The following is a 12,856-nucleotide window of genomic DNA, read 5'->3' as shown; positions in this document are numbered from 1 at the left end:
GCCATTTCAGTAGCACAGCAGTCCTTCTTCCTGGTAAAGTATTACCAGAAGTGTACTGAAGTGGTGGTATCTGAGGTCCAGTATTTATACCCAGTTGTGCCTTTGAAGTGGGGAGAAGCTTCTAGAGGCATGCCTTTCAAGTGATGCACAGGTGTCCTGCCTTCCTGGTCCTGACTAACTACAGGGGGTTTGCAGCCCTTTGAGTTGAGACAGGACACATCCTATTCAAGTGTAAGTGGGGCTGGGTCCAGCTTCTCCCTCCCATTCTGCCAGTGATGGGCCATCCAGTCACACCTAAGCTCACCTGTGTGTGTGGCTGTCTTGGAGGAATACACAAATCCCAACTGTCAACTACACCTGGTCACGTGACCTAAAGACAGGCTGCAGGCACCACATGGCTAGGGCAAGAAAATGCCAACTTTCTAAAAGTGGTATTTCCGAAATTGTAATTTAAAATCTGACATCATCATAAGTTAGGATTTTTTATTACAATTCCAGAGACACCAAACATGAACTGAATACCTGTTACCATTTGGAAATTACACTTATAAGATGTAATAGGATAACTCCAATATTATACTGTTGGAGAGGTAGGCCTTGCAGTAGTGACACATTTATGTAAGTGTTTTTCACTACAAGGACATGTAAAACCTAAAATGTACATGTACTACTTTTTACATGCATAACACCCACCTTTCTTGACTGTCCATGGCCTATCCTAAGGGTGACTTATATGTATTAAAAAGAAAGGTTTGAACCTGGCAAAAGGTTTACTTTGCCAGGTCGAAATGGCAGGTTAAAACAGCACACAAACAGGCTGCAAAGGCAGGCCTGGGACATGTTTAAAGTGCTACTTAAGTGGGTGGCATAATCAGTGCTGCAGGCTTACTGGTAACACTTAAGCTACAGGCCCTGGGCACAGGTTGTGCTACTTTACTTTGGTAAATTAAATATGACAATAGGTTACAAGCCAATGTACCACATTTTAAGGAGTGAACACAAGCACTTTAGCACTGGTTAGCAGTGGTAATATGTGTAGAGGTATGTGACCAGAAAAAATGAGGTCAGCAAAATCAGGAGGTCTGAAGGCAAAAAGTAAGAGGGAAAACCACGTCAAGGATGCCAGGTCTAACAGGCACCACCCTAACTTGGTGGCCTGTAACGTTTCAATGGTTTACAGCCGCTAAAATACACATCTACCAAATAGCAATTCCTTATCTATTTCTAAACTCATTTTAGGAGTCAGAAAATAGTTACAGGTGCCTAAAATGGGCTTACTTGATTGCAAATAGCATTTTCGAGGTTGCAAACTCAGAATTGGAGCATTTGCTACCAGAAAAATGTTTTGTACACCTGGCACTAAGTTACTGGAACATATTGACTTGTCTTAAATTGTTTCTTTTCTTCTGTTTAATTATCTTCTTTCTCTTATCTAGTCTATTAACTAAATCTACACTACTTTCCTTCTCTAACACTCTGCTCCATTCCCAACACAATGAACATTTTTTTATCCTTATTCTTCCTCATCTCTCAGCTGCTTTCAACATGGTGGCTCACTCTATTCTTATGTCAAAAAAGAGGGGGGGACACCAGGAGCTGATTAAAGGTCCAGTGCCCATGCTCCAGGAGTTAAACGTAAAGTCAAAAACACGGGGACACTGTTCCTAGGGAGGGGTGCAGTGTGTCACTCACACCCTTGAAAGAAGGTGAAGAAGGAAAAATGGGAAAGGCCTAGAACTCACTAGTGACAGGGAAGAACAAGTCTTGTCCCCAAAGGATGTCATGCTTCATCATCGGGCAGTTGCTTCTCGTCGGGCCGGCGCTACAATGCCCTACGGGTCCCCCGAAGGGTCACTTTGTCGGAGATCTTCTGCGAACTGCCATATGGTGCAGGCGGGTGTGCAGGGGGAGTCCTAAGAAAGAAGTGTAAAAGTGCGTGCAGTGATTTAAAATTGACTAAGGGTTACCAGGAGAATACGTTTTAATATGCCGGTACCCTTGCCAAGGTAAAAAACGCTTAGGTTAAGTGTTACCCCACAAAACATAATGTGCCTGGGTAACTCAAAAGGTCTACATGTTTCGCGCCTGAAAGGTCCTGTGGGATCCGTCGCACTTCTGCAGCACCAAATGAACGTGGTGTGGTGTCTAGTGCACACGATAGGAAGTAATACACAAGCAAATAAATAAATAGATGCAGAGGGTCAATTACCCTCTTGGGGATCAGTGCAGCACCAAAACGTAATTGAAGCGAAAAGATCTAAGCCCTCTGCTCCCTGGTGCCCTAAGAGCAGAGAAAGGTGTGTAAAAAACGTAACTGGAGAACCTTCATGGAGAAAATGGAGAGCGCTTCTTGTCACCTACTGAGGCTTCCTATAATGCCTCTAGTGAAGCATCTAATATTGTAAAGCCCTTTCTTTCCCCCGATGCTGCAAAAAGTGCCTTTAAACCCACTCCTGAACTCTGTAACAAGCTATCTGTTTTCGTCAATAAGAAAACTCATAACCTTTATTCTACCTTCGCTGATGGATCTAGTGTGAAACTAGGATAGCTCCTCCATCTAGTTACAAATCTTACAAGAAGACTCACTCAGTGAGCTTGAGAAATGCAAGTCTGGTTCTCTTGAGGACCCTTCCCCCCTCAAATATTCAGGATATTGGCCCATTATGTCAACCCATTTCTTAATAAAATTTGGAACACTTCTCTAAAATCCCACGTTTTTTAAGCCACTTGGAAACATGTGTTCCTTTTACCTCTTCTCAACAAACCTAATGCTGGCCCAGGTGTCTTAAGCAATATCAGGCCGATCTAGCTGCTACATGCCCTTGCTAAGAATCTGGAAAAATTGGTAGTGGCTAATGGTCTTCTTCATGATTCTCAAGTGGGCTTCCAAGCAAGATACAGCACTGAAACAGCTCTTTTGGCGGTGTCAGAGTTTGTAAGGGAAAATCTAGATAGTGGCTCTTCAGCCATGATGGTATTATTGGATTTATCTGCAGCATTTGACACAGTGTCTCACACCACTTTTCTGAAAGATGCAGCCAATTTGGCTTCCAGGGCATGGTCCTTTCCTGGCTTAAATCATTCCTAGAAGACAATCCCAATGTGTTTATCGCCCTCCTTTTTCCCCATCCACAAAACCTTTTGTCTGTGGGGTGCCTAAGGGATTGACCTTGAGGCCGCTAATGTTTAATCTATATCTTGTACCCACTGGATCCTTGATTGAAAATTGGGGTGTGAAGTGTTCTCGTATGTGGATGACACCCAACTGCTGTTTTCCTCTCAGGAGTATTTGGAGGTGGCACTCTGTAAATTTAAGTAATGTCTTAAAGAAATAGCTGTTTGAATGGAGTAAAATTTTCTTAAATTTAACTCTGACAAGACAGAAGTCCTCTTCTTCAGCCAATGCACCTCCCACCCCATCAAACCTTTGGTGACCTGAAGAACTTAACCCTTCACTGAATCCTACCACATCTGCTAGGAATCTGGGTGTCATGTTTGACTCTGCACTCTCTTTCATGACTCCAATAAGACAGATTTAATCGTATTGCTTCCTGAAACTTAAAACCTCAATAAAGCTGCTGAGGAGGCCCGTAAAATTGTTTTCCATAAAATGGGTCTGTCTGTCTTTCTGACTCACAGACTCCAGATCATTCTGAATGCTGCATCCAGGCTGATTCATTGAGTCCCTTTTTGCCAGCATATCCTCCACATTTAAAGCATCTTCACTGGCTTCCAGTGGTGGAGCACATTAAATTTAAATCCCCATGCTGGCCTTTAGAGCTCTCGCAGGCAGGGACCCTCTTTACCTGAGGAATAGACTGGGCCTGTACAAACAAGAGAGAGTGCTGCGGTCTAACAACCTCCGCCTGATGTGGACGCCAAAATTCCTTAAGGCCTTACAATCATGGAGGGAGTTCCTTCATGGTACTCATGGCAAAGCTTTGGATTGCCTTACAGCTCAGGGTACGCAGGGCTCAGTCATTGACATCTTTAAAAGAGAGTTAAAAATGTGCCTGTTTGACTTAGAAATATTTCTTGATGATGCTGTATGATATTAGACTTTGCTTTGAGCACTGGGACACTTCCAGTAAAGCCGCTGAGTGCTTAACCAATGCATTTGATTGATTGATGGATGATGATACAGTGAGTTAAACATACGTACTCAGAACAGTGAGAGCTTCAGTTAATGATAGATTGCTATAAAATAGATACATAGTTGGTCTAATCAACTTGGACAGCATAACCTGGACTTATCTGGGTGTATGAACGTATGTATGTTCAGAGCTAATCTATTCACTCGGATTTTCGCTAGTATTTTGGTTTTGCTAGTATCTTATGGAATGCCATAGGTGTCCCATTGGGCCTGAACATTTTACTCATCTGCAGCTGCTTTAAGGCTATCTTAATTTCCTCCACTGAAATTGGTTCTGCCAAAATGGAGTTTGTTTTGGTGATCATGTTGCTTGTGGTCTTACAATCCAAAACAGATAATTCATGGGACCACTGTTATAATTTAGTTTGGATTTATAAAATGCCTGAACATAAATTGCAAAATGTTCTGCCATCTATTTGACTCCTTGTACCCTTTTTACCTGTCTATCTTTCACAACATGGACATGTCTCAAGATGTCTTCCCATTTCCCAAGCCACAGCAGCTGCTTACCAAATTTGACTCCTACATCACATAATTACATTTGGGTAATCAGGTAGTGACCACATTTGTTCCTAAAAAATATTAGTATGTATTCTTCTTTCTTGAATTGCAAGGGAATCTGAGTGTTCTTTGTGCATCTGTTTAAAACCATCAGAGTTGCCATATCATTCTACTTATATCATGGCAAATGATGCTTTTAGATGGACATGCATTGACAATGTAAATAAAACAACTGAAGAAAATGCAAATTGAAAATTAAAACTAAAAAGTTTGTCCCTCTGAAGATTTCAGCAGTCAAGATGAAAATCAAGAGGTTTTGCCACTTGCAGTAGCCCAAAGTCACTTATGCTTTGCAGGTTGGAAACAGAGGGAACAATTATGATGTGCTGAAATCCTCCGAACTGCATTCGGATTCCCCTAAACCATGTTAAAACCTATCCACCGACTCGGTCAGAAACAGTTCCGTCCGACCGATTACGATGCTCTCCGTCAGAAAGGAAACCATTTGTCTTTCTGAATCGGTTCTGACCAGCATTTTGAGAAACAGAGTCGGTCGGAGCCGAATTGTACAGCTCTACGGACAGCCTGACTGGGTTTGCCCAACAAGAAAAGGCTGCCGGAAACTGTCTTTGTTGGCCCCTAGAAGGCCTCACTTCATCCTATGGCCTCCGGTTGAGTGCTGTGGGGGTACCCAAGGGACCCCCTGAAAAACCATGCACATTGTGGCATGCACCATACAGTGCCTGCGACAGGGTGCAGGGTTTTCCACAACCACCCCGTTTTCACTATAGGAGCCTGTGTTGTCGGATCACAGGCTCCCATTGCGAGTCAGTCGGAATCAAATTCGACAAGGATTCGGGTGGAAAGTTTCAGCACGACATCGTAATCGGTCCCAGAGTGTGTCGCCACCAAGAATATCACAGGTAAAAATAAACCCAGAATTCAAATCAAACCTATTTTCTACATTTTAATGATCATAACAATGTCTTATCTTGTAATTTAGATACCAATGAAGTACATTTAAATGCAACTGACTTTATTTAGAGAAGGGTGGCGTAATATAATTCTTTGCAAAGCAAAGGGTATACAATTTCTTTCCCCTGCAGGTGTACTTTCTATCAAAGGATTCTTTGCTGCAGAAATTGCTATATTCATGCTTCAGAATGGCAATGATGATTGCGCCAACAGAGAATTTTCTGGTAAAAATCACAGGTCTTGAGGAAACTATGTTACCGCTACCTTTTGGAGAAGAATGTCTTACTACACTTTTCTAGTTCTGGAATAGACGGTTTAGTTTTAGCACAGTGCGCCCTGGCTTTACAAGTTATTTCCAATTCAAAAGACACATTTAGGTGCAGAGTTACTATCTGGATTCATTATTTCAGGCCAAACAGTATCTAGGGCCTTCGTGTTTTGTGTTTGGAAAAATTTGAGATCCTCACTTACGATTCCACATAGAAGTTGAAGATGGTAAGTTACAGATGATATGGACCTGAAATAAACCTTGCGGGAACCCGCAAGCTGTTGGACTTTGGGAGAAGGCAGTTTGTCAAGTTTACAATATAGGATCTGTCACTGAGGTATGAAGAGAACCAGCTAGTAAGTTTCCTTTCAGTCCCACTCGTTTTTGCATGGGTGAAAAAGAGTTGCATGGCTGATGGTATGGAGAGACGTTCTGCATTTTAATGGTGAATGATGACACTCTACAAATTAGCATTAATCATTTGATCAGAAATGATTCCAATTTACTATGTATTGGACTGTTTAAATGAAGACAAGCCCATCGCATCACCATATTCCTTTGTTTCATTTATCTTACAGAGCAGGTTGTATTTAAAAACATATTAGTGATATTTCTGAAAAATGACGTAAACTTGTTTTTAGATACTATATATAACTCAGCAGTAAAACACAAGCTAAAATCATATCTCCTATCTATGAATTATCCTGTACGTCATTGTTATATATTTGTCCAACAAGGCACCAGATTTCTTTATAGGACTAAACACAGTACCTGTTTGCTACTGTTAGAAGGGGGCAGTGATGTCTGCTTGATGCATTTTCGAAACTTCGTGAAGTGTTGTCAATTCTGTAGCAAAATTCACCATGCCTTTCCCATTCCTAAAATATATAATGTTGAGATATGTGTTAAACACGGTGTATAATGCCAATGAGAATATCTAGGTTTCTCTGTCAAAACAGGTACATGTTCACACATAAAAATAATAAGCAAATATGATGACTAATTCCCTGATTATCTACTGTTTCTACCCTTCCTTGCACAGCCTATGAGAGCGAGCCGGCCAGCTTTAGTGCTGGTGGCGCCCAGTGCGACAATGTTTGTTGGCGCCCCCAATGACCATCTCTGCCACGTTTTCCCTCACAAGCACCCTTTAACAGTGTCCCTCAAGTCTCCATAACTGCTCTCTCTCAGATGCATTTAATTAGTTTTGTAGCGCTGCCACCACTCATGCCAGTGTAGGGTGTCAGAGCCCTTTACATCACACACACTACACAGAGACAATCAATAATAGGTGTGTACATCAGTGTGTAGGAAATGATAGGTAAGACAAAGGAGTACAAGGTGCAGGAGTCACATGTCATCCATACTGGCAGCAGGATAGTTTAAGAGTGCTTGGAATGGATGATCACAAGCTAAGAATTTAAAATGTAACACCATGGTTGAGGGTTCTCTTTAATAATCAGAATTGAATTGTATCCGAATTAGTCCTTTTTTCAACATTAACATAATGCAAGATTGGGGAAAAATCATAAAGGTATAATCTATACCTTGCAGTTTGCATGTAGCTCTTTGATGATATTTAGTAGCTTACTGTTCTATGTTAGGATTATTATAACTTATAAACTGCAAGTAACAAAGTAACTCTCAGACAAAAGCAGCAAACCACTGACCTATTTACATTGTATGCACTTTGTGATCTGAATGGTACATGTTCTTTGCGGCAGCCAAATTAACCCTCTGTGCTACCTTGCCATGACTCAAAACTTACACTAGACAAACCTTCGATCACTCTGTAAGAAGAACTTTAATCACTGGAGCTATGTTGATATTTTTATTGCTGCCTGAAAATTGCTGGAGGCCAGGAACGTGACAGCAGGTGCTTTCTAAATCCATAATATACTTCAAATATGACCCCCCCACTCGAAGTCAGTGCCTGGTGTGGTTGCACCGGTCGCACCGCTCTAGAGCTGGCCCTGAGAGCAAGTTGTGTCCAGAAAATAGCCAACTGTTCTATCTATTTAAACGTAACAAACAATTCTAGTGCCTCTCCCTTTGCAACTAGGATATAAATATTGGATTTTTCACCTGGACCCCTGTTCACCGCAACCAATCAGTGTCACAGCCTTAGCCCTGTGACGAAAATGAGCAAAGCTTAATGTAATGAGGATTATAAGTAGTTAATCACAGCATTACCACATCATTCCTTTTCTTCATCGCAGACTTTACAGTATGAGTCTATACCAAACAGTGCCAAGCTTTCCACTGACACCTCTCACCAGTCAACAATTTATCAGCAACTAATGAATGTTGTGAGAACACTGGTTTCAGAACACCTCTTAGGATGGTAAGTGACTGTCTAATAAACCATCATATCAAATGCAAGAGAAGACTGTCACTATTACCAATATGTAAAGAGCACTGAAGTACCAGAAGGACCAGAAACAAAAAGAAGGCCCCACAGGTAAACAAGGAAATATCTATCATGCCTTCAGAAGGGACAGTGACAACAATGTCCTCTGACCAAGAGGGAAGACCTTTCACCAAATGGCATATATCAAGAAGCCAGCCAATGACACACGTGATAAGACTGAGACCAAGTGACATTGAGAGGAAGAATAAAAAAGCCTACTGAAACTAAAAATAAACTTCTTAACACTGGCACAGCATAATACAATTATCCACCTAATGAACTGAACTTACTTAATGTGAGAACCAACCTCAAATGATAGTCACAATCCTTGTCAGGGTGAACCACAAACAATACTAAATAAACCTGTACTTAACCATCTGGTAGTTTGCCACACAACCAGTCAGATTTAACTGAAAAGCAATGTCTAAAGTGAAACAAAATCCAAACTAGGTTAGAAAAATAGAGTACATTTAACTGAATAAAATGACACCAAAATGACACACATCTAATCAGCAGAACCGGAATTATTACTTTTTAGAGTTTACGGTTCACAATAGTGGCAAAAAGAATAAAGTGCCATCTGCAGATCTGGTTCTTCCCAACTGGGACAAAGTCAAAAGTTGAGGCAGTTTGCTATGGAGCTTGGGTCGGATACAGTGGCCAGGTTTGTCCTGGTGAAAGGTGTTACCTTCGGACTTAGGGCCAGATTTAATATTTGGCAGTCAAACTGTCCTACGTCATATAGATGCTAACCTTATGCTCCCTTCATGCAGATGCATGTTACACTGACTCTCTTGTTCTGGCCGACTGGTGCATCCATACCCACATTATCTTTGATGGAAGGGGGTAGAGGCTACTCTTCAACTTTTCTTCCAGTACTGAATGACAGGAAGCAGGGGAAGAAACTGATGTTACCACAGCTGCTTTGACTACATCATGCCTGGGCAGCTCTCAGGACTTCATCACTGAGACCCCTACATTCATTTCTGGCAGCTGTTTTGCTTTGGGTGGATGCAGAGACAGGGAGATGGACAGCTATAGGCAGGTCTTCCAGATATGTAACTGTAAGTCAGTACGTAACTTTATTGTGTAAGGTTAATAAAAACTGTTACAATACGGCATTACAAACCACTAAAATATGTCAAAGAAACAACAGTTGACTACCTTTCTATCAAATGCCCAACAGCCAGCTGTGTGCTATAACAATCGCCACATTAAAATGGCTTCACGATAAAAGGCAAATTCCTAACAGTGCAAAGTACTTCATGTCACTTTCTTTCTTTTAGGAGATTAAAACATTTAGCGGAAAATTAAAGCAGCAACAGCTGGGCAGGAATATGCCTAATAAATCAATTAATCAAACAATGACAAAAAAGCAATAAAACCCAGCATATGGGGAAAGGACTACTACTTATTGCAGCGGGAGAACAAAAGTTTAAACTTTACTTCCAAAAACAATAAAACCAATCTTGAAAAAACATAGGGGCTTATTTACAAGCCCATTGAGCCACCGGAGCGTCCCTTTTATTGACACAGTGCAATGGGATTCCTACCATTTACAAGGACATGTAAAGTCACCCTGCGTGACTCTTCATGGCCTTGTAAATATGTTTCCCTTTCACGCATAACTCTGCATGAAAGGGGCATTCCATGGGTGTGCCTGTGGGTGTTCCCACGCAACATCCATTGAACTTGAGGCATTCCCAGAGTTACAACATTTCGTAAACCTGGGAATGCGTCAGAATCCTATGCCTCCCCAGGGGAGTCGTAAGGCGGCGCAATGAGGAGAAATACTTTTCCACGCATAGAAAGAGGAAACTACCTTTAATTATTGTTTTTGTGCAGGAAGATGCCCCTTCCTACACAAAAACAATCATCCCCTCAGCACAGGCACACTTGCAAAATGACGCAAGGGTGTCTGCGCTGGTGCACGGCTGCTGTTTGTACGCTAGCGAAGCAGAGAAGGACAGGAATGTGTCGTATCTTGCAAATACGGTGCATTCCTTCCCTTTTATTTTGATGAACAGCAGCGCAGCAGAAAGACTTGCTGCGCTCCCGTGCATCAAAATATTGTAAATGATGCCCCTAATATGTCATGCAGAAGGAATATTAACTGAATTAAATACATTGTTAGCTAGCTTTTGCTAATTATTTTTCCACCAACATCATAAACTTCGTAAAGACAATGTTCAGTTGCAAGTTGTTCAGGTCCAGGCAGGCAATAATTACCTGCCTACAAGGAGAGGATACCCTTTCTGTTTAGCAGTTTTCACAACAGGGATATCTGTTCGACTAGTAGACAGGGACAGACTCAGACCATGGGAATAATAGTCTCCACTGTTGAATTGCAAAGTCTGCAGTCATTGCTTTGTTTAATTTTGATCCAACGTGGGGCATAGTCATTTGTTGGAAGGCCTCCAACTCTATAGAGCATGCACTTAGTTTTTATAAACATTGAGTAACATACTCCCACATAAGACTGTCTGTTTTGGACTGTATCATTATTTAAAATCATCCATGTGTGGGAAAGTGTTGGTAGGAGATCCTTGTCCTGCATTCTTGACAACAGCTGCCTCGCTTTATTTACCAGTTTTTAAAATTCTGAAAATGAAACAGGCAGCGCCCACAGATCACTTATTTGTAAAGAATCTAAAGCTGTTTCCAAACATTTTCCATAAGAGGTAATATTATTCAGCTGGCTATTTCCATCCAAGCCACATAATCAAGAGTGTCAGGCTTAGCTGTCTTAAGGTTGAAACATGCTTTTAAAAAAAACCTTGATTTGCAACCACCTTGCACTTTTTTTTTTACAACAGATTTTATTAGTCATTTGCACAATATACGCAGGACTCTATACCCTAGATGCCACTGCAGCATCAAATTACACCATAATAGGACCGCAAAGGACATTTTCGTTTTTTATGAAAACAAAACAAACACATTCTTTGAACTTGAGTGTCATCTCGGATGTCTACCCCCCTCCCCTCAGCTTCCCCTCCCCCCAAGTTGCGCAATTCTCACCCGCCCACGCTCAAGGACCAATGAGAGTAATGAAAATGGCGGCCAACTCGATCTAGTAGAGGACCATCCCACTCTGAGCACACACACACCCCCGGCAGCCCCATCCCCCCCAACTAACAGACCCAGCCACTCTAGCCATGCCGCTATCCCACTAGGAGATCTTCCGTCGCCGTTGGAGGCTCCAGCCACAGGCCCCGATAGTCCGCCCACCGCTTCCATATTTTATAATGCTTACGCGGACAGCCCCGGGCCACAAAAATGGGCTGTTCCAGCCCCATAAAGAAGTCTAGGCCATTTTCCCAAGCGGCCACCGAGGGAGCCCGCTCATCCTTCCACATCCTGGCTATGTCGCGTTTCGCCAACGTAAGGCCCAGCTGCATAAGGTGCAGTTTATAGATATTACCCCCGATGCCATCCATGACAACCACCTTGCACTTTAAACCAAATTCCAAACAAATTTGTGCTGGTGAAGCATTTCTTGGGTGGCAAAAATCGTGTCCATAGATTTTTGCAATGATCGTATCCATAACATTTGGAACTCTACCATAAGCCATGAGTTAGAGTTGGCAGTAACTGGCATTCATTATTGTGACCATTGGCTCCAACGTCATTCCTCTCAAGGACCTATTAATAGTAAAAAATGCTGTCAGTAGTGTGTTCGTTTTTTATTTGATGAACTGCTTATGAACTTGCAGATTCCCTCGATTGTCCATAATAACACCTAGGTACTTATCCTCCGATGCTCTTTCCACTGGATCGCTGTTGATGTATCACTTCACATCTTTCTTCAGCTTCTTGCCAACAACAAGAATTTTTGTTATTTCTAATTAATTTCCATTTTATGTGTTGCAAAAAACTAATCGAATTTCACAATAAGTCTTTGCAACACAACCCTGGTTTTACTGAGACAATGGGCATGATAACTTCTCTCCTCCTAGCCTTAGGAAATGACCATGCACCATGTCCACCTTGGTTGGGAGATCAGCAATATACAGGTTAAATACGAGTGGTTATTAAGAGTGGTGCATGACCACAGCCCTGCTTCAATCTGGACTCAGTTGGTATTTTTTGTGAGAAGGTAGAGTTGATTCCAATCTTTATACGTACCCATGTTCCGAGTCTAGTAACTGAATCTCTTTCAGCAAGGTTTGTGCGATCCCCAAATGGGAGAGATTTAACCATAGGATGTTTCTAGATACTCAATCGCATGTAGCCATAAAGTTCACATAGCACAGATATAATAAAGTTCGCTTCGCAAAAGTTTGATCAGTTATTAGGGATATAGTTATTTTATTCTGGGTTGTTCCCATACTTTGTCAAAAGGCTGTTTGATTCCTCATGATACGTTCTTTGTTCTGTTGTTCAGGAAAGCAGCTTTTGCTCTAGCAAAATATTTGGCCTCAGCATCTAAGAGAGTAATCAACCAGTAATTTGATGAGTCTTTCATGCTCCGCCCTTTAAATAGAAGCTCTTTGCTGTCTTGAGGACCTCTAAGGAGCCCTTAAGAACCATTATTCTGCATCTCCTA

General features: G+C 41.7%; 1 protein-coding gene across 1 annotated transcript in view; it reads right to left on the bottom strand.

Moving 5' to 3' along the window:
- Window positions 1-12,856, bottom strand: part of PLA2R1 (phospholipase A2 receptor 1) — a 946,386-nt gene that overhangs the window by 373,501 nt on the left and 560,029 nt on the right. Inside the window, exon 10 of the mRNA XM_085645464.1 lies at window positions 6,669-6,775. Within this exon, the coding sequence (XP_085501590.1) occupies window positions 6,669-6,775 (107 nt within the window). The remainder of the gene's footprint in view (window positions 1-6,668; window positions 6,776-12,856) is intronic.

The sequence above is a fragment of the Triturus cristatus genome, chromosome 3_1 (genome assembly GCF_964204655.1).
Source record: "Triturus cristatus chromosome 3_1, aTriCri1.1, whole genome shotgun sequence".
In the NCBI taxonomy this organism is placed as follows: domain Eukaryota; kingdom Metazoa; phylum Chordata; class Amphibia; order Caudata; family Salamandridae; genus Triturus; species Triturus cristatus.
The sequence above is the reverse complement of the archived record's forward strand: the minus strand, read 5'-3'. Positions and strand labels throughout refer to the sequence as shown.